Below are 23,261 nucleotides of genomic sequence, written 5' to 3'. Positions count from 1 at the left end.
TTCCAACAGGAAAAGATGATAAAGCATGCAACAAAGATAAGAGGACTATCAAGAGGGCTGCTGTGACAAAACCGAACAACATTAAATCAATGTTCATTGCCAGTGCTGGGAGGAAAACTGTAGATGTGAGTCTCATGTTTTCTTATATTTGCCTCTTCCTTTGTGAAGCAATGATTCCTGTTTGTTCATAGTTCACCTTTTTTGTCAGATTCCCCGTAGCTCTAGACAGATGATCTCCTGAAGGCTGCCAGGCTAGTCCCCTGGTTCCAGATGAGCTTAATCTTTGATTATATTTAACATTTGATTACATAGATAATAGATGCCCAGTATGTTTTTGTTTTGTTTTTTATCTTTTATATATTTTTTGGTCACACTGCATGGCTTGTGGGGTCTTAGTTCCCCAAACAGGGATCAAACCCAGGCCCTTGCAGTAATAGTGCCACGTCCTAACCACTGGACTGCCAGGGAGGTCCCAATATGTTTGAACTCAAATATTTGAGTATTACTTTCCCAGTCTCAGTCACTAAGTTCAATGTAGATTTCTCGGTAGATTGAGGCATCTCCTGATCCTTACTCTGAAAATGTGAAGTGCAGGACTTTCTCATTCTCTCTGCCTTTTTAATTTCCAGAAAGCTGTTGACTTGTCCAAGGATGATCTGTTAGGTGACATTCTACAGGACCTGAACACTGAGGTAAGTGAATCTCCAGGAGTTGTCAAATATTCAAGTGAACATGACCTGAAGAAACAATTCAGTAATTAATATGAAACAGACTTATTGTTAGAATGCACAGCAAACTCCAGTGACAACCCCACCACCAAAACCCCAACCAAAACAAACCTCCAAACCAAAACCAAGCCCTTCAAATTGGTTTCTTCTCCCCATTTTAGGTGAATAGTTTCTAGCCACTCTAGGCTCTGTTGACTGTGTGGGGCTGTGTTTGAGGTAGTCAGAGTACACACGAGCCATTGCAGGGAAGGCATGCTGCTTGTGCTCAGTTGCTGCCGTGTATGTGCCCGAAGTAGATTGAAGCCTGTCAGTCTGCACAGTCAGGCGTGAGATCCTCGTCCTGAATTCCAAGTGGGGGTGAGGGAAGAGTCGGTGAGCTGTCCCTCGTACGACTCAGACAGGTTCGGCGGTACTGGAATTTGCAATTGGGCTGTTTCACGGCAAGACTGAACTCTCAGTTAGAGATGTGCTTCTTTCTAAGTGATCTTCAATTAAAATGACTAACACCAACACTGTGTAGTTCGGGTTTGACAGTTTTAAAATGTAATATTCTGGAAGGGTAAGGGAGAAGTATGTTAAGTTTTAAAAAGGAAAAAAATTGATGAGGGGTGGAGTCAGTATCTATTCTGGTTTTCTAGTGAGTCTGTGGTATTGTTGCTATAGTAACCTCACTGTATGAACATAGATCTGTGGGGGGAGCAGGGAGGGGGAAAAAAGTGCTTTGCTCACTGGGCTTCATTGGGGGAAGAAATGTACTTTTTGTGTCTTGTGGTAAACCAAGCATGGCAGTGAATGTCTGTCTACCCCCTCCTAGACACCACAAATAACTCCACCACCTGTAATAATACCAAAAAAGAAAAGATCCAGTGGAGCTTCACTGAATCCTTTCTCTGTGCACACCCCCAAGGTATAGTGTGTGGAAATACCTTCAGTCTTGATTTACATTACTGCTTAAAACTTATTTTGTTGCTTTTCTATGTGAGTGAAATGCCTTTGAATTTGTTCTTGTTTTTGTTTTAAATTAGGACTCCTGTTTCATTATATAGTTTCATATATTTCAAAAATAGCATGTGCCTGCTTTTTTCATAGTAAATTTTGTAGTAACTGGTATATGTTTATTATAGGTATTGCAACTGTGCTAAATGCAATCATTTTCTTCCTGGAAACAAGTTTTTTTTTTTTCTGTAATCCTAGGTAACAGTGAAATAATTGAGGCTGTTACATTAATAATACATAAAATTGTTTTATAAATGGGAACTGTCATTATCTCTGGTCAGGGTAGGACAGTTGCATATTTTTAGCATGCAGGTCTAACTGACTAAACATTTAAAAACATTGACAGGCAGCTCCTTCAGGAAAAACCGCTCCTCCGGCCTCAAGGAAGGAGCCTTCATTAACTCCTGTTCCTCTTACATGTGCTGAATTTGCTGGTAAGTCTCCTGTCAAGCAGAATTGCAAGGATGTTAAGCAGTTGCAGAGTGCTGTCAAAAGATGGAGGCCCCGTGAAGGAGGAAGTGGAGAAAATTTGAAGGGCTTGAGTAGGCAGTTTCCCTGAGAAAGGTTTGAATTCATAGCAGGAAAAGTTAAAAACATCCAATTTGGGAATTGAAGAGCAAGGCAAATAGCATGTGGGCCAGGGGTAGTCTGCTATTGCACCGTCGGGGAAGCTTTTGTGCTGGGTGGCAGTAACACGTGATGGGAATGTGTGACGCCGCCCTCAGGAGAGCCCAGGATGCCACTGTGTTCAGATGACAAGGAGGAGTCGGGGGCAATGGAATTTGAAGATGGTGACTTTGATGAGCCCATGGAAGCCGAGGAGGTGGATGTGGAGCCCGTGGCTGCCAAGACTTTGTGCCAAGAGAGGGAACCAGCAGAGGAGGCGAAACACGAGGCTGATTCTGGGAAAGGGACCACATCCTCCTCGTAAGAGCATTTTATGACTTCTCTGCCAAGTAGTGCTACACTTACTCTGTTGGATTTTGAAAGGTTTTTGAAAATGTGATTTTTGCAGAGCAAGTTTTCTCCCAGATATCTCTTGTTGGGACATGGATCAGGAAGATGACAGCAGTTTCTTAGCCCCAGAAGTTCAAGTGGATTCCAGTCACCTCCCACTGGTAAAAGGAGCTGATGAGGAACAAGTATTTCAGTTTTATTGGCTGGATGCTTATGAAGATCCATACAGCCAACCAGGTAATCATATAGTTACATACGGTAACTGAATGTCTTGAACACAGAATGGCACCTTTCCCTGAAGTGCTTTAGTGACTGTAATTGGCACAGGCTCTGCCCCCATGTTCATAGTAAGAGAGCAACACTCGTTTACTGTAAAGTTCATGAGACCTGGATGGAGAGAGTTTGTGGTGTGAATAATCTTTACACTCTTATTCCGAAAACTGGTTATATGTGATTTCGCAGTGTATGCTTGGAATTCACCGTTGATGTATCTGAACATATTGGAATGCACTTAAAGTGGAATCAATCACTAATTGGTGCCTTCAGCAGTGTGAACACCTGCCACATGCCAGGCCCTGAGATGGGGTGAACAAGCTGGGCAAATTCCCTGTCCTAGTGGAGCTTTCATTCTAGTGGGGTAAAGGCAGTTATTTGGGGAGTGACCAGGGAAGGCCTATTGGGCTGGGTTTTGAGGTATGTTCAGAGCTGAGGAGAGAGTATTTCAGCCTGAGGAACCCGGAAATGCAGAGGCCCGGGGAGAGAAAGGAGGAGACCTGAGTGGTTGTAGCAGAGTAGTCAGATGACAAGATTGGTTGGAAATTAAGTTGGAGAAAAGGCAAAGGCCGGACAATGAGGGACCTTGAAAGCTGCGTTGAGGAGTTGAGACCTTACTCTAAGAACAGTGGCGAGGCAGGGGAGGATTTTCAGTGTGGGGTGCAGGGGTGAGGGGTAGAGTGGGGCCATGGTTGGGTTTACATCTGAGCAGGAACCATGTGGTTTATGTGGAGAAAAGCCTGCACGTGTGTGGGTGTGGCCGGGCCAGAGTAGGGAGTGTAGAAGACCTGAAGATCAGTCTGTCCAGGGCAGGTGTGGAGGAGGAGAGAAGTCAGTAACTTTTACTTGGACTTTGACATGAACTCGAGGATGGATGGATGTGGCATTTGAGAGAAAGGAGGAATCAAGGCTAAGTCGCAGATCCTCCTCCAAATGAACTTTTACTATGAATCCTGACTCACAGAGTCAGGAGGGCTCCCATTTCCTCTGTGCTATTTGAGTCCTTCTTCACTGTGGGGCCAGGCAGGACAAGGCATGTCAGATTCAGAAAAGAGACAGTATACACCCTTAAACAGTTGCCTTTATTCAGATCCATATCTGAATCGAAGGGCAGGTACAAACTGAATTTTTCCAAATGATTTCCTTGAGGATTAAGTATTAAACCATCAGACTTGGAGCCAGATTTACCACCAAGATACTTGGATTGGCTTGCACTGGGAAAATGGTACTGGTCTCTTGGGAGGCGGCAGTATTAATATGCTCCGCTTATCAAAGTGTTGAAACTTGCACAGCTGCTGGAGTAGCAAACTGCCATGTGTTTGTTGCTCAGGTGAAGATGCCAGCAGTCTTAGAAATGGTATAAACTCTAGGGTAAGACCATCTGGTTAGATGCTCTCACTTCTTTGACGGTTTTGTAACTTGCTGGTGCCAGGTGGGCTGGCAAGTGTGATTTCACAAGGCTTTGGAAATTAAACCCAGGATGGCTCTATTGTACAGTTTCAAGGGACCTCCCTGAAGCACAGCCTCATAGCCAGTGCTCTGGAATTGGGTGAATGGTGGGCCTGCCCATCCCAGAGCCACCTGCCTGTGCCTTACTGTGTCCGTTCCTTGTAGAATTTTATTCCCTGACTTGATTCATGGTCCCATCAAAACCAGAAATCTGAGAGCCCGCCTTGAGTCCCCTACCCTCCTCACTTTCCTCACCAAGTCTTACTCGTTTTCTCCTCCTAAACTGGACAAGCTGTCTTCTCTTCTCACAACTCCCACCCTTGAGCCCTTCCTGCTCCCAACACCAACCTCTTCATTGACTCCTCAGCTGTCATCCCTCACATGGCGGCCTGAATGATGGCTTCTGACATCAGTTCTTCATTACAGAAAATCCACAGTGGCTGCTGCCTGCAACTTACAGTCCAAATTCCTTAACAAGGCTTCTTTTGTCTGCTGTGTGGGACTTCTGTGTCCTAGAATAGTCTGTACCTGCTGCTCTTTATACCATATCCCTTTCCTCCCTCACCTGACTCTCCCCACCCCCCACCCCCAGTACTGTCTCCTGGAATGTTCCTAATCCTCCAGACTGGCCTAAGAGCCCCTTCTGTGACCCCATCATACCCTAACCATAGTCATGGATGGGCCTTTTCAACCACTATTGGGAAATACTTCGCAGTTGAAAGAGGTATCAGTCTGTTATTGGCCTGTTTTCTTATTGCTAGGTTAAAAGGAGAGGACAGCTAGTGTTGCCAAAGGAGTCAGAGATCATCATCTCTAGTTATACACTTAAAGCAGAGGAAGCTGAGGCTCCAAAAGATAAAGTGGTCAGCTCCTCAGTTGCAGAGGGCTCGGCTTCTCACCTGCAGTCCACTCTGCATTTCCATGGTGCTTCTGAAGTTTTGTCCTCTGTGATTGATGCCAACGGGTTAAATAAGATGGCTTAAAAAAAAAAAAAGTCCTGTAATCTCAGAGGGTTGAACAGTTTCATCTTGATAGCAGGTAATGATCACTGAGCCTTGCTGAAATCAATGCTGCTAATAAAAACGAAGTACTCCCAAAGACCCTGTTATTGTTTCTCACTTTCTTACAGATTCTAAGTAAGTCAGTTGTTGCTGAATGCTCCATAATTATGAAAAGAATCTTACTCTTTGCATATGGGAAGATATCCTGTCTTCATTATGACTTTTTCAAGGTTGAATAATCCTGACTGCACCTGGCTTCAGCTAGTAACTTTAAGGGGAATGTAATCTTTGTTTACCATGATCTTTTTGTGGCAAATGAGGCATAAACAGTGTCAAATGTGTTGCATGAAGTGTGATATTAGTTTGACTGTAAAATGAGCTATTTGAATCTTTGAATCCAATATTAGGGTCTTTATTTTTCTTTGCATAGAATTTTGTTTTTTCGTCTCTAACTGTTGTGAGGATGACTTTTAATTTTCTGAGCTACTGTGACTTTTTTTCTTTTTTAATCATCCCCACAGTCCTCCCTTCCCTCTCCCCTATCTTCCCCCCACCCCCGCCTCTTTTACCCCAGCTGAAAATTAGACAACTCTTGTAAGAATTTTAATCATCTGCAGAAATGAGAATTCTTAGATGGTCTTATTTCTACTAGAACCTGTGACAAAAGGAAGCACTGATGAGCTATCTTGTGACACTGGAGTAATTGGCTTTGTGAACAGTAGCCTTTGCTTGTGCCAGAATTTTCTTAGTGTCTCAGGCAAGTGGCCCTGTTGAATAGCTGTGTTGATGACTGCTGTCTAATTATTCACAGAGCCCGGGATTTTGTATAGTGGCCATCTCTTAGGTTGACTGTCAAATCTGTGGAGTCTTTTCTCTTTTTCCAACCTTTTATTCTGTATTGAGGGATAGCTGATTAACAAACGATGTTGTGACAGTTTCAGATGAACAGTGAAGGGACTCAGCCATACATATACATGTATCCATTCTCCCCCAAACACTACTCCCATCCAAGCTGCCATATAACTTTGAGCAGAGTTCCCTGTGCTGTACTGCAGGTCCTTGTTGGTTATCCATTTTAAATATAGCAGTGCAGAGTCATTTTTTGATGACTAGTTTTCATGAACAATGACTCGATGTCCAGAAAGGCTTGGTCTACTTTGTGGTGTACATCACTTAGGGATCTCAAAAGGAGCTTGTCTCCTGATTTGGTTACTAGACCATTTGTTAAACTGACATAGGAGAGAGAACAACACAAACGCTTTCCAGCCAGATGTCTTTGGTAGTCTGTGAAGTAGAAAGGGTGAATTAGGAAATAATAGTTGAGCTCTGAGATATTTACTATTATATGGAATAAGATATGAGATGAATTATGTTTTTCCAAAACAGTTTTATGTACAGAAGACTACTGATGTACCATACATAGTTATCCTTACATAGAAATGTTAGTTTTTGTTGGTAAGTACAAGTGCTGAAAAGGAATTTAGTGTTCTCAGAGTTCTCACAAGAGGTTTAAATAGATTTGTTGGAGAATAGTTTGCTTTTTTGATTTCTCTTAATCTGGGTAATCCTGGTTCTAGGGAAAATGTTTTTCCCCCTACACTGATCTAGGATGTCTCCCTAGTTTTTGACGTGTGTCTTCATTGAGGTGGCATGTCTTTCTAATTCCCCAGGGGTTTCTGCACTGACGCAAGGTATCTACTCAGACCTGGGATGTCGCCCTAATAGCTGAGGCTTGTCTGCATTTATCTGGGATGTTTCCCTACTTCTAGGGCGAATGTTTCCACCAAGTTACTGGTGTGATATTGCCATACAGCATAGTTACTGAGTAAAGGACCTGGTCTTCGAGATTGGGTAGCGGATACAAATTTGCTGTAGAAAATGACTTAACATGAAAGCATACATGTGTGGACACATTCAGTGAGCTTTTATGGCATCCCTTTAATGTGATATAATTGAAATGTGTACTGTTTCATGATTTTTACTTATTCTTTCAGGTGTGGTATTTCTGTTTGGCAAAGTCTGGATCGAATCTGCTGACACCCATGTGAGCTGCTGTGTCATGGTGAAGAACATCGAGCGAACGCTCTGTTTCCTTCCCCGTGAAATGGTAACCCTTAGTACACAGCTTTTATTCCAAGTGCATTCTGTCTTCTGCCACCAACCTGGTCCTTTGATAGGGCTGTGACTTATCTACAACCTAGAAATGGTCCTTTCTTTTTAAAAAAAATACTCCTGGTTCTTAGTTGTGGCACATGGGATCTAGTTCCTTGACCAGGGATCAAATCCTGGGCCCCCTGCGTTGGGAAGTGGAGTCTTAGCCACTGGACCACCAGGGAAGTCCCTTTATGGTCCTTTCTTATTGCCTGCCTTATGACCCCCTGATTGTTAGCAGCTCCATTAGACATTTGGAAAAGTGGAAAAATGGAGTAAAACACTGTTTTTCAACTTGTTAGAGCATCAAAGTGCCTGAGTTTCAGTATATAAGGCTGTCTATCCCCCAACTCTCAGTTTCCATGATTATCGGCGTTGAGAATATATGGCTCTAAAATAGGACATGACATTTGGCCCATGAAAAACAGTTTTCATGCTTTTGTTATTTCCACTACAGCCATTTAACAGGGTCAGTTCCATTTGCTCCTCCTTTTTATTTGCCCTTAACATCCATACTCCCCTCTCAGCCCCAGCCCCTCCCTATCTCAGTTGAACTGTGAAGCATTTTGGTCAAGATTTACAACATTATTCTCCCATTTTGTAGGATTGGTCATCTTTATCTCTGGTTTGCTTTTATGATGTCATTGGGAGGAATTGGGCACTGGATTTAGTATATTTTTGGGTCCATTTGTATTTTTGAACTCACCTTGTTCTATTAGATGTTTGAGTGGGTAAAGATGAAAATTGATTTAGACTGGGTTTCTGGTAGTTGAGAAGATCTTATTTACAGATACCTTTTCCCCCTCCCCTTGCCTGCCCTCTCCATGGGAAAGCAGAAAGTTGATCTAAATACGGGGAAAGAAAGTGGAACTCCAGTTACCATGAAGGATGTTTATGATGAATTTGATGAGAAAATAGCAGCAAAATATAAGATTATGAAATTCAAGTCCAAGGTTTGTATTTGGTGATAATTTTTTGGTTCTGTGTATTAGTTATTTGTTAGTTTTCTGATTTATGGAAATTTCATAGATATCAATATAAAACCAATATGTTAGATGCATAAAAACAGTTATGTCTTTCTCTTTAAACTGTAGAAAATAATGTTCATCGGTTTGAATAAAAAGGTAATATGTATAAAGTAATGGCTTCCAGTACTTGAAGCATATCTTGTCCTCTTATTCTGAAATGGAGGAGAAACTGTTCTGATCTTGTTTATATTGGTTTATTGCTAAGTTGTCTTGGTCACAAGGTTAAATCTTTAAAAATCAGGAACTGTGATGCTATTTCTGATAGAATAAAGTTCTTCTATTCGTGTGATGCATATTGATTAGTTAGTTGTCTTGATTGTAGTGAAATATTGATGCCCTTGGCCATAGTTGTAGGGCTGTAACTCCCTCAGGACACCAGCCATTAACAGTGTTTGTAATAAAGGGAGGATTGAGTTGCTGAAGATGAGGCTAACTGAGCTGTTTGAGCTTTGACTTGTGGCTGATGGATCAAGTGTCTCTGAAGTTCTAGAAGCAATGTGATGTAATGGTGAAGAGTGTAGGGACTGGTGCTTTAAGTCCTAGCTCTACCACATCCTGGTCTGTTATCTTGGACAAGCGCTGAGTGACTTCTCTGGGCCTCTTTCTTCACCTGAGAAATGGGGCCGTATTTTAAGAGCTGTTGGAAGAGTTAAGTAAGTTAATTGATATTAGTGATTGAATCAGTCCTTGGTGTATAGCAAGCACTCAGTACATGTATGCTGTAATTATAATGTTTATTACTAATTTTTCTAGCAAGATGGAGTTGCTTAGTATCAAAGAGTAGCAAATGATTTAGTACATCGACAATGTAAACATTTTTAGTGTTTCATTGCCTCTCTTGAATGCAAATATTTCTAAATTCTCTAGTGTCCCAAAGAAGTCTTAAACGTTTTGTCACTAGGTATTTTTCATCCCAGATGAAAGGGGTGGGGGGGAAGATGCTTTTTTGGTGTATTTAATGCTTGTCAATTTAATTTTTGAAGTTTCTTTGTCTTAATGATTTTTAAATATTAACTTACCCAGGTAGTAGAAAAGAACTATGCTTTTGAGATACCTGATGTTCCGGAGAAATCTGAGTACTTGGAAGTTAGATACTCGGTAAGTCAAATAAAGAAAATGAATGGATTTGGGTTGAAAATGGCGTTTTCCTATTTTTGAGTTTTCAGCTGGCTTTTAATTAGGAGTACTGGCAGGGCTCTTCAAACTCACAGTTCACTGAAGTGAACTTATAGTCATGAATAATTAAAATGAATAAAATGAATTTAGATATGTAGACTATAGGTTATACTGCCTTTCTCTGCTTTCAAGTATGCATCTGTAAAAACATAAGTTGAAATGACACAACTGTTTGTCAAGTGGAACAAATGCACAAGATGGAGTTGAACGTCATTAGTCTGTTGAAGTGTCCGTCTGAGCAGTGAAAAGGTGAGAGGAGAGCATCAGTAGTGTTGCCGTAGTGCTGCTCTTGCTCCCGTGACAGACAAGGTCACTGCTGCAGGATGTTAATTAACTGGACCTTAACCTCTCTTTACTTCCGTTCTAGTGTTTTGATCTCATGATGTTGGAAAAGGGAAACTTAAGAAATGTCTGACAGTGGTGTTGTAAAGCACCATGGAAGCATTTTGAATGATTCTCACTCCCTTGCTTTCATTCTTCTAATGGAGTTGTACTTATTTGGCTGTTCATCAGGAAGGCATGTACAGCTTTGGACAGAAATCCTCTTTTGAGGGAGCTTCTTGACCCATTTTTCTTCTAATGGGTGTCATCAAGATGCATTATTTTGTCATTGTGATTTGTTTTTGTTTCATGCTGTGAATTGTTTTGGATTTCATGTGTGGCAAATTACATTTCATATATATCAAAGAGGTTTCTTCTGGTGGTTCATAGAGAGGCTTTTGTTTATTTCAAATACAGAGTTTGGAAAATGTGAAGTAATAGTTTTAAGCAAAAAAAAAAAACAAAAAAAGGATTTTTTTTTCTTTGCTTTTTTCAGGCTGAAATGCCACAGCTTCCTCAGGATTTGAAAGGAGAAACTTTTTCTCATGTATTTGGGACCAACACATCCAGCCTGGAACTGTTCTTAATGAATAGAAAGATCAAAGGACCTTGTTGGCTTGAAGTGAAAAATCCACGTAAGGAGACATTTACTTTCAGAACGCTCAGTAAATTGCTGATAGATGTGGTTTTTAGAAGTTAAAGACTTGGGCTCTTAATTTCAGTGTGACCACTTCCTTTTTTATGTTTGTTTCTTTAAGTAAGTTCCTTGAAGTATGTTTGAAATTACTCTTTTGTTTTGATGGTTCACATTTTAATGGGAGGGAGGGTTTAGTTAACCTAGACAGACATTCGGGCACGTCCTTCATTGTGTTGCTATCATTGTGGCCTTCCGACCTGGCTGACATGGCCCAGCTGTTCAACATGGTGAACTGCTTACTTCTGAAGGAGTGAAATTTCACTGCCCAGTGTGGATAGTGTGTGTATGGTCTCTTACCTGGTGGTTTTCAGTATTTGCATTTATGATACTCTGTTTTGTCTTAATAAGTTTCTTAAAACTTTTTTTTGGATTCCTCTAAGCAGTGTTTTTGTTCTTATAAACCTCTTTTGGAGTCTTGGATGTTTTTGAAAAGTCAGATAAAAGCTGTGAGCTTTTTTCCCAGGAAAATGAACATACGTGTACATACACACACGAAGATTTGTATACAATAAACCAATAATGTGGTTTATTTTTAGTTAGATGTTATTATAAGACCTTCTTAGTAGAAGGTAGGATTGAAGACCATTTCAATTAATTACAGATGTCTTAATTATAGTGGCTTTTCTTTTTCAGCAAATAGCTATTGATTTGTTGTATCTATTCTCTTTCAGAGCTCTTGAATCAGCCAATCAGTTGGTGTAAAGTTGAGGCAATGGTCTTGAAACCGGACCTGGTGAACGTAATTAAGGATGTCGGTCCTCCTCCAGTTGTGGTCATGTCTTTGAGCATGAAGACAATGCAGAATGCAAAGACACATGAAAATGAGGTAAAGAAATAGGGCATATTTTGTACCTAGGCTTGGGGTACGATGCTTCTTGAAATTGTACAGCTCCTCTGTAAGGGAAGGTTGTTTTTTGTGGAAAGGAAAGAATACTAATTTACTGCCAAACTCCATTTTGAAGAATAAATTGAATTTATCTGATGTTGGAGCTTTTTTCCCCATTTTTTATTTTAGAGAACTGCACATGGACATAGAATAATATAATGAACTCCTCTGTACCCATCACTCATATTCACCAGTTAGCAAGATTTTGTCACACTTGTTTATCACCCCCCTTCTTTTTTTTCCTCCTGAAGTATTTTAAAGCTAATCTCAGACATTGTGTCATTTTACCCCTGTATACTTTGGTATGCATCCCTCAGAACATGCACACTTTCTTAAAGAATACCATTTGTTGTTGTTCAGTCGCTAAGTCGTGTCTGACTCTTTGCAACCCCATGGACTGCAACATTCCAGGCTCCTCTGTCCTCGACTATCTTTTGGAGTTTACCCAAACTCATGTCCATTGAGTCAGTGATGCCATCCAGCCATCTCATCCCCTGTCGTCCCCTTCTCCTGCTCTCAATCTTTCCCAACATCAGGGTCTTTTCCAGTGAGTGGGCTCTTCACATCTGGTGGCCAAAGTATTGGAGCTTCAGCTTCAGCATCAGTCCTTCCATGAACATTCAGGGTTGATTTCCTTTAGAATTGACTGGTTTGATCTCCTTGTAGTCCAAGGGACTCTCAAGAGTCTTCTCCAACACCATAATTCAAAGGCATCAGTTCTTTGGCCCTCAGCCTTCTTTATTCAGCTCTCACATCTCTACGTGACTACTGGAAAAACCATAGCTTTGACTGTGTGAACCTGTGTCAGCAAAGTGATGTCTCTGCTTTTTAAGTTAACTTATTTTTATAAATTTTTTGTTACTTATTTTTGCTTCCTCTTTTATAAAGTATCATTATAAACTCATGGACTTTATATATACTTAATATATTTCAATCTGTTGTGATCATTAATTTTTTTTTATTTGCTGCTTAAATTGTCTCTCTTTGGTCAGTGGGAACTTCTTTATGTTTGCTTGTAAATCCTTTTGGCATAGATAGGGATCTTTTTTTTCCATTTATTTATATTAGTTGGAGGCTAATTACTTTACAATATTGTAGTGGTTTTTGCCATACATTGACATGAATCAGCCATGGATTTACATGTATTCCCCATCCCGATTCCCCCTCCCAGGGATCTTTTTTAACAGCAGCATTTTGGCAATGTTTTTTCCTTTTGTATGTGATTTGATGTTTTAATAGTAGTTGATATAGTAGATAGTTAATAGTTAAAGTGTTAGGGGAAAGTTTAATTATTTTAAAAAGATCCTTCGTCTAGAGTGAGGTTTCTAAATACTGTTTCCCAAGAAAGGAAATGGGGTTTTGTGAGGAAGTAGCTGGTTCAGGGCAGTAATTGTCCAAGGTAAGCCTGGAACGTCTTGTTATACCAGGAGGCATGGACATTATTAAAATCTACTGAAGGTATGCCAGAAGGACTCAGGAAACAACTTGAATAGTACCCTATGTCAAAGATGGAGCAATTTGAGCATGTATAATTGCAACAGATTGAAACACATGACTTCATAATGATACTGTAAACACAGGACTACACTGTTCACTGCAAAGTAAGCTAGGGAACCAACTCATTATTTTGAAAATTGGTAAATGAATTGAATCAAACATTTATCTTGACTCTTTTGAACATACCTTGTACCTCAGGTAACCAAATGATCAGTGGAGGGAGGTTTACCTTTGTAGCTTTCCAGTTAGTAAATGATGAAGGAAGAATTGGATCTAGCTACTTTGCAATCCATAATGAGATAAATGATCTAGGTTTGATTTCCAGAGGCTGTTAATATCACTAGAATAGAGGTAACCAGACATGACGTGATAACTAGTGGTGGTAATGGTGGTTTAGTCTGTGGTGATCAGTAGCAACTCCAAAGAATTCTTGCCAAAAATTGAATCAGATTTTGATTAAGCCTTCAAATATAAATATGAATATACAGGCAGTACAGAAACAGGAACATGTTAAATGACATTCTTAGGATACAAGCAGCAGAATTTATAATGGGGGACACTATAGGATAATGCAACCCGGTTTCTTCAACAAATAAATTGCAGAGAAGTAATAGATGGGGAGGAGTTGTGCTGAGACAGTTTTATTACATGTCAACCAGTTGCAAAGTATGTTGATAAATACAGTTGAGAAAGTTGGGAAGACACAAGAATTTGAATCCTGCCAGGATATTTAATCAGGGCTTCCCTGATAGCTCAGTTGGTAAAGAATCCACCTGAAATGCAGGAGAGCCCACTTCAGTTCCTGGGTCAAGAAGATCCCCTGGAGAAGGGATAGGCTACCCAGTCCAGTATTCTTGGGCTTCCCTGGTGGCTCAGCTGGTAAAGAATCCACCTGCAATGCAGGAGACCTGGGTTCGATCCCTGGGTTGGGAAGATACCCTGGAGAAGGGAAAGGCTACCCACTCCAGTATTCTTGTCTGGAGAATTCTGTGAATCCCAAGGGGTCGTGAATCCCAAGGGGTCGCAAAGAGTTGGATGTGACTGAGCAACTTCATTTTCACTTTCAAGGAATCACTGTTCATTGACTTAGCTGGCATGATTGTATTGCATATGAAAAAACTTTTCATCTTTTAAAGTAATGGCTGTCAACTGGGTGCGATTTTAGCCCTCCAGGGGACTTTTGGCCATGTCTGCAGACAGTTTCGATTGTCACAACATGGAGACTGGGGAGTGGGGAGTGATGCTTTTGGCAGCCGTGGGAGCTAAATTTCCCACAATCCACAGAGCGGCCCCAGCAACAAAGAATTATTTGGCCTAAAATGTCCACAGTGCTGAGGTTGAGAAACACTATTCATATATGAGAAACATATAACCTGCTGAATTATTTCTGGATAAAGTGATAGGTATGGATTTTGCTTCAAAATAGTGTGGGGTAGGGCTGTTTATGAGTTGATAATTTAAGCTGGATGATTACTATATGAGAGTTGATCTTATTACTTAATTTTTTATTTAAATACTTTCATAATAAAAGTTAAAATATTCTTTTGAACTAAAATCTATATCTTTTTATGTTCTTGGTGATTTTGGTGAGAATGCAGATGACATAGTAGGTGTCTGATGAGTAATTTTCTTCTCTGCAGATTATTGCTGTGTCAGCGTTGGTCCATCACAGCTTTGCATTAGATAAAGCACCCCCACAGCCTCCCTTTCAGTCACACTTCTGCGGTATGTATGTTTTAAGGCGATTTACTAATGGCTTAATTTTTGTTTTTCTTGTTTCTTCTCCAGCTGTTGGTCAGTAACTTCAAAAAAATATTTTCAAGGATAACTAGTTCATACTGCTAAGCAAATATTTTTTTACCTTAAAGTATAGTTGATTTACAATATTGTGTTAATTTCAGATGTATAAGAAGATGATTCACTTTTACGTATATATATCTTTTCAGATTATTTTCTATTATAGGTTATTATAAGATATTTGACATAATTTTCTGTGTTACGCAGTCAGTCCTTGTTGCTGATCTGTTTTATGCATGGTAGTTTATTAATCCCATACTCTAAATTTATCATACTCTTATGTATTTGTCTATTCTTTTTTTTTAAGATTTATTATAAACTCAGAAAATTGAGGTATAACTGACATGTAGAATTAGTTTTAGATGTACAACATAATGATGCCATATTTGTACATGTAGCAAAATGATCACTACAATAAGTCTCATTAACATCCATCGCTGTAGTTAGAATTTTTTTCCCTTGGTGATGAGAACTTCTGCGATTTTTTCTTTTAGCAACTTTCAAATATACTGTACAGGATTATTAACTGTAGTCACCATGCTATACATTACATACCCAGGGCTTATTTAGTTTGTACTTAATTGTACCCTTCACCTGTTTCATGAAACCCCCTCCCACTCTACTAACCACTGTCTGTTTTCTGTATCTATGAGCTCATTTTTGTCATTTTCTTTTGTTTTTTGAATCCACATTTAAGTGAGATCATATATTTATTTGTTTTCTCTGTCTTATTTCTCTTAGCATAATGCTCTCTAGATCCATCTGTATTCTTGAAAATGACAAGTTACTGTTTTCATTATTTTCAGATAAATACCCAGAAGTGGAATTGCTGGATTATATGGTTGTTCTGTTTTTACGTTTTTGAGTAAACTCCATACTGTTTTCCACAGTGACTGCATCAGTTTACATTCCCACCAACTGTGCACAAGGATTTCCTTTTCTCTCCATCCTCTCCAACACTTCTTATCTCCTCTCTTTTTGATAATAACCATTCTAACAGGTGTGGGGTAACATCTCATTGTGGTTTTAGATTTCTCTGATGATTTGTGGTGTTGAGTATCCTTTCTTGCACCTGGTGTCCATCTATATAATGGCTGTTCAGCTCTTCTGCCCAGTTTTTGATTATTTTTTTTTGGTTGTTAAATGCATTTTAAAAAATATATATGTTGGATATCAATGCCTTATTGGATATATGATTTGCAAATATTTTCTCCCATTCAGTGGGTTGCCTTTGCATTTTGTTGATGGTTTCTTTTGCTCTGTAGAACTTTGTACCTTGGTGTAGTCCTACTTATTTATTTTTGTTTTTGGTGCCTTTGGTTTTGGTGTCAAATCCAAAAAGTCATTGCCAAAACTGATGTCAAGGAGCTTACTGCCTATGTTTTCTTCTAGGAGTTATATGGTTTCTGGTCTTGTATTAAAGGTTTTAATCCATTTTGAGTTAGTTTTTTGTGTATGGTATAAGGTAGTGGTCCAGTTTTTAATTCTTTTGTATATGGCTGTCCAGTTTTCCCAACATACTTTTTTGAAGAGATTGTCCTTTCTCTATTGTATAGTCTTGGCTCCTTTGTCATAAATTAATTGACTATGTTATACACTATGTTAAGTTTATTTCTGGCACTCTATTCTGTTCCATTGTTCTATATGTCTGTTTTTATGCCAATACCATACTGTTTTCATTACTGTAGCTTTGTAATATAGTTTGAAATCAAGGTATGTGGTGCCTCCTGCTTTGTTCTTTCTCAAGTTTGCTTTGGCTATTCAAGGTCTTTTGTGGTTCCATATGAGTTTTAGGATAGTTTGTTTTGGTGATTCTTTAGACATTAAGGAGAATTTATATTAAGATGGTTTCCATTCAGAGACATTCAGTGTATGTGTACTTGAAATTGGATGAAGACGGGTGTTAGAATCTTTATTTTTTTCCTTTTTACAGTTGTATCTAAACCAAAGGACTGCATTTTTCCATATGATTTCAAAGAAAGCATTAAGGAAAAGGTAAATAACTCATTATTTATTCCTTTTAAACATGAAATATCTATTTGTTTAAAAAGAGAAAAGGAGAATGCTGTGGATTAGTAGAAATAAGATGTTTTCTATGTTAATTTGTTAGACCTATTCTTGTTAGATTGGGACTATGGCATTAACCCATTAAAACTATATTAGAGGTTTAAAACTAAAAATGTTTAACAATGTTTAAATGTTTCACCTCCTGGAAATAATAGGATTTGACACCTTACTAATAGATGAGGGTCTCAACCCCCCCCCTTCGGATAGCTTAATTGGAAGCTTTTCCAAAACTGCATGATGACTTGATTACTGTTTTAGCTAAGTATTGGCTAAAGCCTGCCCCACCCTCTTACCCTCACCTCACTAGCTTGAAGGAAGTCAAGAGAAGTTGAGGATGCTGTGGATATTAAAGGTGACATTTATTGGGAAGGTTGGTGTGGGATGGCTATATTTGATTAGTGATCTCTAAGCTCCCAGTATACTTCATGAAGAAGTTTTCATGGATCCTTAATAAAATGGGGGGGAGGAGTAGTATAATGTGAGTTTTTCATAAAAGTTCAGTTCAGTTGCTCAGTCGTGTCTGACTCTTTGTGACCTCATGGACTGCAGCATGCCAGGTCTCCCTGCCCATCACCAACTCCTGGAGTTTACTCAAACTCATGTCCATTGAGTTTGTGATGTCATCCAACCATCTCATCCTCTGTCGTCCCCTTCTCCTCCTGTCTTCAATCTTTCGCAGCATCAGGGTCTTTTCAAATGAGTCAGTTCTTCACATCAGGTGACTAAAGTATTGGAATTTCAGCTTCAGTGTCAGTCCTTCCAATGAATCTTTAGGTCTGATTTCCTTTAGGATTTACTGGTTGGATCTCCTTACAGTCCAATGGACTTTGAAGAGTCTCCTCCAACACCACAGTTCCAAAGCATCAATTCTTCGGTGCTCAGCTTTCTTTATAGTCCAACTCTCACATCCATACGTGACTACTAGAAAAACCATAGCTTTGACTAGATGGACCTTTGTTGGCAAAGTAATGTCTCTGCTTTTTAATATGCTGTCTAGGTTGGTCATAACTTTTCTTCCAAGGAGCAAGCGTCTTTTAATTTCATGGCTGTAGTCACCATCTGCAGTGATTTTGGAGCCAAAAAAAATAAAGTCTGACAGACTTCATAAAAGTAAATGTATTCAATATAAAAAATTTCTTTTTTGGAGAGTATGTTTTTTCCTTTATGAAATGCCTGTGTTGGTAAATTTGTAGGTTATTTTTGTGTTTTTAATGTCTTCACTTGACAAAATTAATAGCAACCTTACTGGGTTCCACTTACTTTAAATTGGTTTGAGAAGTCCAGTAGTCTGGGGGTACTATTGGATCAGGCTGTTATTTGTGGAGTGCCCTGAATTAGTAAGTAAAATGATCTAGGAAAATTCCATTAGAGTCAAACTGACATTTTGTAGCTGAGCTAGTGGTAGAAAACATAGCCATCAACTTAATTTTAAGATTCTTAATAAAGTGCATCTTTTGAATACCTGATTTCTGTTGAGTTGTGGAAGCCTTTTGTGTGTAGCTAGGTTTTATTTATATATAAGATGCTTATAGTTCTTACATGTATGTTTGTTTTTAGTCTAGTTTCTTATTTATGGGTTTTTATACCACTGTTTGGGATTAGTTTCTATAGTCCTTGGGATCTCTTTATGTGGTAAATACATAAATAGCAAAGTCTACCAGGAATTATATAGGAAAGTAAATAATGTTTTTGATAGGTTCTCTGATTCTTATGCTATAAAACGTGTCCAGATGCACAAGAATGTCCCTGTGGAGGGACATTTCTGCACTCGATAGTGCTCGGTACTTAAAATCTTGCTTCATTCACATGCTTATTAGCAGAATGAGCTCCTCAGAGATTTTTGTGCAAGTATTACTGTGAAATCTAGAATCAGGAATTTCATTGCTGCGTTTTGTTTTGAAATGCATGTTTTTTTTTTTTTTAAACCCTAAGCAATCTTCCTGTGCTTAAGCAGAAAGCCAGGGAATAGTACTTGAGAATAGAGATAAGTGACTGGTATGTTTTTCTCTAACAGAATGTGAAGGTTGAGGTTGCTGCCACGGAAAGAACACTGCTAGGTTTTGTCCTTGCAAAAGTTCACAAAATTGATCCTGATATCATTGTGGTGAGTAGATCTTTGATCATGTCTTTGGGAAGCTCTTGATTCTTTAGTTCTTTTCAGTGTGCCTTGATTGGTACTTTTTGAGCAGCAGAGAATCTTTTCAGAGTGAAGTGACCTTGTGAACTGGTAGGAATTCGTCTACTTTCTGCTAACAGAAAGGAGAAAAACCCCAGCCCACTACAGGATAGTTTTTTTTCCCTCTAATAGAAAAGCAACTTATGAATTACTCTTGAAGTTTAGGATACTCCTGTTACAGTTAGAGAGCCGCCTGGAAGAAAAGTAAACTCATGTCAACTGTTAATAGCTTCAAAATTTTGGCATAGAGGCCCAGCTGTATAGTGGACACAGGAGTGAATTCCTTTGGTTTGGTGCATATCCCCCAAATTTAAGTATTTTAATTTTATGAGCCCAGTGGATCTCTGTGGCATATTCTTTTGAGAGCTCATGGCTAGGAGTCTTTTTTTATCTTGACGACCAAATATGCTCCTACTAAATAATAAGAGGTCGTAAAGTAATTCATTGAGTTCTTTGCCCCAGTTCTGAAGAGTCCTCAAGCAAAACTGTGCTTTGTATCCTCTAAACATAGGTTTTAGGACTTAGGTTGTAGATGCCTTGGTAGGAGTTCTGCCTTTTGTCTTGGGTTAATAGAGCAGTCAAATTATACCATGCTTTTGGGATTGTTGGATGGAAGTAATATAAATGTCTGTATTTTAAGTGAAATAGCAGTAATTTAGTTACATGGAAGCCTTGTGAAAAATGTTTGCCATACGTTTCTGTGTTCATTTTTGTTCTTGAACCCCTTTCTGGATGACAGTGTAGCCGAAGTACTGAGAGCCTATAGGTTGTTACCAGTGTCTGTGTACCCACTTCTCTAACGATCTTTCAAGACCCGTCTCGAAAGTGCTAGGAAGATTCTGTCCATGGTGCCCTCCTGTGGTCCTCTGGCTCAGCACCAGGCCTACATCCAGTCTACTAACATTCTCCCTCTTGGGCCCCAAGGAGATATCATGGCATGTAGGTTTAGCGGGCCTACCTTAGGGTGTTAGACCCAAGACTGTGAGAAATCTGAACCAAAATGAGAGAATCCTGACATGGGTTTGAGTCCCTAATTCCAGGCATGAGAATTTGGAAATGAGACTTGCTCATGTCCTTTGGGTCTCTGAGTTTAATAGACAAACTTGCCATCAGTATAGTGGTATATATCTTTAATTAAAATTAATAACAAGTAAATCTGTTTATTAGCTGATTTTAAACTTCATATAGTTTATTTTGCTAGTTCAGTTCAGTCGCTCAGTCATGTCCAACTCTTTGCGACCCCATGAACTGCAGCATGCCAGGCCTCCCTGTCCACCATGAACTCCTGGAGTTTACTCAAACTCATGTCCATTGAGTTGGTGATGCCATCTAACCATCTCATCCTCTGTTGTCCCCTTCTCCTCCTGCCTTCAGTCTTTCCCAACATCAGGGTTTTTCAAATGAGTCATCTCTTCGCATCAGGTGGCCAAAGTATTGGAGTTTCAGCCTCAACATTAGTACTTCCAATGAACACCCAGGACTGATCTCCTTTAGGATGGACTGGTTGGATCTCCTTGCAGTCCAAGGGACTCTCAAGAGTCTTCTCCAACACCACAGTTCAAAAACATTAATTATTCTGCACTCAGCTTTCTTTATAGTCCAACTCTCACATCCATAGATGATTACTGGAAAAACATAGCCTTGACTAGATGGACCTTTGTTGGCAAAGTAATGTCTCTGCTTTTTTTTTTTCTGCTTTTTAATATGCTATCTAGGTTGGCCATAACTTTTCTTCCAAGGAGGAAGTGTCTTTTAATTTCATGGCTGCAGTCACCATCTGCAGTGATTTTAGAGCCCCAGAAAATAAAGTCAGCAACTGTTACCACTGTTTCCCCATCTATTTGCCATGAAGTGATGGGACCAGATGCCATGATCTTAGTTTTCTGAATGTTGAGCTTTAAGCCAACTTTTTCACTCTCCTCTTTCACTTTCAACAAGAGGCTCTTTAGTTCTTCTTCACTGTCTGCCGTAAGGGTGGTTTTATTTGCATATCTGAGGTTATTGATATTTCTCCTGGCAATCTTGATTCTAGCTTGTGCTTCCTCTAGCCCAGCATTTCTCATGATGTACTCTGCATATAAGTTAAAAAAGCAGGGTGTTCTCAGGTTGTGGAGAGGGAGGTGGGAGGGGGGATCGGGATGGGGAATACATGTAATTCCATGGCTGATTCATGTCAATGTATGACAAAATCCACTACAATATTGTAAAGTAATTAGCCTCCAACTAATAAAAATAAATGAAACAAAACAAAACAAAGCAAAACAAAACAAAAGCAGGGTGACAATATACAGCCTTGAAGTACTCCTTTTCCTGTTTGGAACCAGTGTGTTGTTCCATGTCCATTTCTAACTGTTGCTTCCTGACCTGCATATATGTTTTTCAAGAGGCAGGTCAGGTGGTCTGGTATTCCCATGTCTTTCAGAATTTTCCGCAGTTTATTGTGATCCACACAGTCAAAGGCTCTGGCATAGTCAATAAAGCAGAAATAGATGTTTTCTGGAACTCTTTTGCTTTTTCAGTGATCCAGCGGATGCTGGCAATTTGATCTCTGGTTCTTCTGCCTTTCTAAAACCAGCTTGAACATCTGGAAGTTCACAGTTCACATATTGCTGAAGCCTGACTTGGCGAATTTTGAGCATTACTTTACTAGCGTGTGAGATGAGTGCAATTGTGCGGTAGTTTGAGCATTCTTTGGGATTGCCTTTCTTTTGGATTGGAATGAAAACTGACCTTTTCCAGTCCTGTGGCCACTGCTGAGTTTTCCAAATTTGCTGACATATTGAGTGCAGCACTTTCCCAGCATCATCTTTTAGGATTTGAAATAGCTCAACTGGAATTCCATCACCTGTACTAGCTTTGTTCGTAGTGATACTTCATAAGGCCCACTTGACTTCACATTCCAGGTTGTCTGGCTCTAGGTGAGTGTCAGTGATCACACCATCGTGATTATCTGGGTCATGAAGATCTCTTTTGTACAGTTCTTCTGTGTATTCTTGCCACCTCTTCTTAATATCTTCTGCTTCTGTTAGGTCCATACCATTTCTGTCCTTTATTGAGCCCATCTTTGCATGAAATATTCCCTGGGTATCTCTGATTTTCTTGAAGAGATCTCTAGTCTTTCCTATTCTAAAATAAGCATAATTCTAAAATAAGCATATTCTAAAATAAGCATAATTCATATGATGGAAATTATTAGTACAGACTTGGAAAATATGGTTATCTTTTTGAGTGTTTTTTTTTTTTTTTTTTACTCAGAATAGTTTTGTTTCCATGTTTTTAACAAGTTTCTTATTTGAACTATGGAGTGTTATTATCTTTTTATTTTGTTGCATGTTGATTAAAAGTCAAAATCAGTTGTGTTTGAACTCAGTTTTTTAAGAAGAAACTGGGTGTATTTCCCGAGTTTTCTAAGAAGTCTGTATAAACTGTCACACAACATAGCTGGGTTCTCGGTTGGTAAGGAAGTAAAATGAAATTGTTTGAATACAGCTTCTACTGATGACCTGAAAAGTATGGGACATTAAAATTTGCATTTGCCTGAGAGACCGTGAGGCATAAGTTGCAAATTAAAAGACATCATATGAACCTGGCATCAATTAGGATAAAATAAAGTTTATTCCAGCAATCTGCTTAGCAGCCTTGTTAATGTCAAGGCTAATGAATGCTGCTGATGAATAAATTCCTGAAGAAGAAAGGACCCCAATCGGAGGTAAGCTCATGATGCCTTCAATTAGAGACCAGAAAAAGAAAGGGCAGAGAAATTCTATGCATTATGATGATAAATCCTTTAATTTGTGTTTCTTATAATGTTATTGGCTGCCTTCTTTTTCTGACTAGGGTCATAATATTTATGGTTTTGAACTGGAAGTGCTACTACAGAGAATTAATGTGTGCAAAGTTCCTTTCTGGTCCAAGATAGGTCGGCTGAAGCGATCCAACATGCCAAAGCTTGGGGTAATCATAATTTTCAAATCTTACTTCTCTGTTTTGGCTTCTGTATATTGAGTAGCTACCAGGTTGCACCTTGTGCTTCTTTGACTTGGAATCGGTTGCCTTATGAT

General features: G+C 39.3%; 1 protein-coding gene across 2 annotated transcripts in view; it reads left to right on the top strand.

The window, feature by feature from the left end:
- The window catches only part of POLA1 (DNA polymerase alpha 1, catalytic subunit), a 287,339-nt gene that overhangs the window by 12,221 nt on the left and 251,857 nt on the right, over window positions 1-23,261 (top strand). Inside the window, exons 5-19 of one of the 2 annotated variants that reach the window (XM_043457863.1) lie at window positions 10-125; window positions 630-692; window positions 1,543-1,635; window positions 2,071-2,158; window positions 2,450-2,651; window positions 2,740-2,918; window positions 7,399-7,511; window positions 8,392-8,508; window positions 9,607-9,681; window positions 10,577-10,715; window positions 11,449-11,603; window positions 14,801-14,885; window positions 16,891-16,952; window positions 19,039-19,128; window positions 23,038-23,154. In XM_043457863.1, the coding sequence (XP_043313798.1) occupies window positions 10-125; window positions 630-692; window positions 1,543-1,635; window positions 2,071-2,158; window positions 2,450-2,651; window positions 2,740-2,918; window positions 7,399-7,511; window positions 8,392-8,508; window positions 9,607-9,681; window positions 10,577-10,715; window positions 11,449-11,603; window positions 14,801-14,885; window positions 16,891-16,952; window positions 19,039-19,128; window positions 23,038-23,154 (1,694 nt within the window). The remainder of the gene's footprint in view (window positions 1-9; window positions 126-629; window positions 693-1,542; window positions 1,636-2,070; window positions 2,159-2,449; window positions 2,652-2,739; window positions 2,919-7,398; window positions 7,512-8,391; window positions 8,509-9,606; window positions 9,682-10,576; window positions 10,716-11,448; window positions 11,604-14,800; window positions 14,886-16,890; window positions 16,953-19,038; window positions 19,129-23,037; window positions 23,155-23,261) is intronic. The other variant, XM_043457864.1, reaches the window with a different exon arrangement.

This window comes from Cervus canadensis, chromosome X (genome assembly GCF_019320065.1).
Source record: "Cervus canadensis isolate Bull #8, Minnesota chromosome X, ASM1932006v1, whole genome shotgun sequence".
NCBI classification, from domain to species: Eukaryota; Metazoa; Chordata; class Mammalia; order Artiodactyla; family Cervidae; genus Cervus; species Cervus canadensis.
The sequence above is the reverse complement of the archived record's forward strand: the minus strand, read 5'-3'. Positions and strand labels throughout refer to the sequence as shown.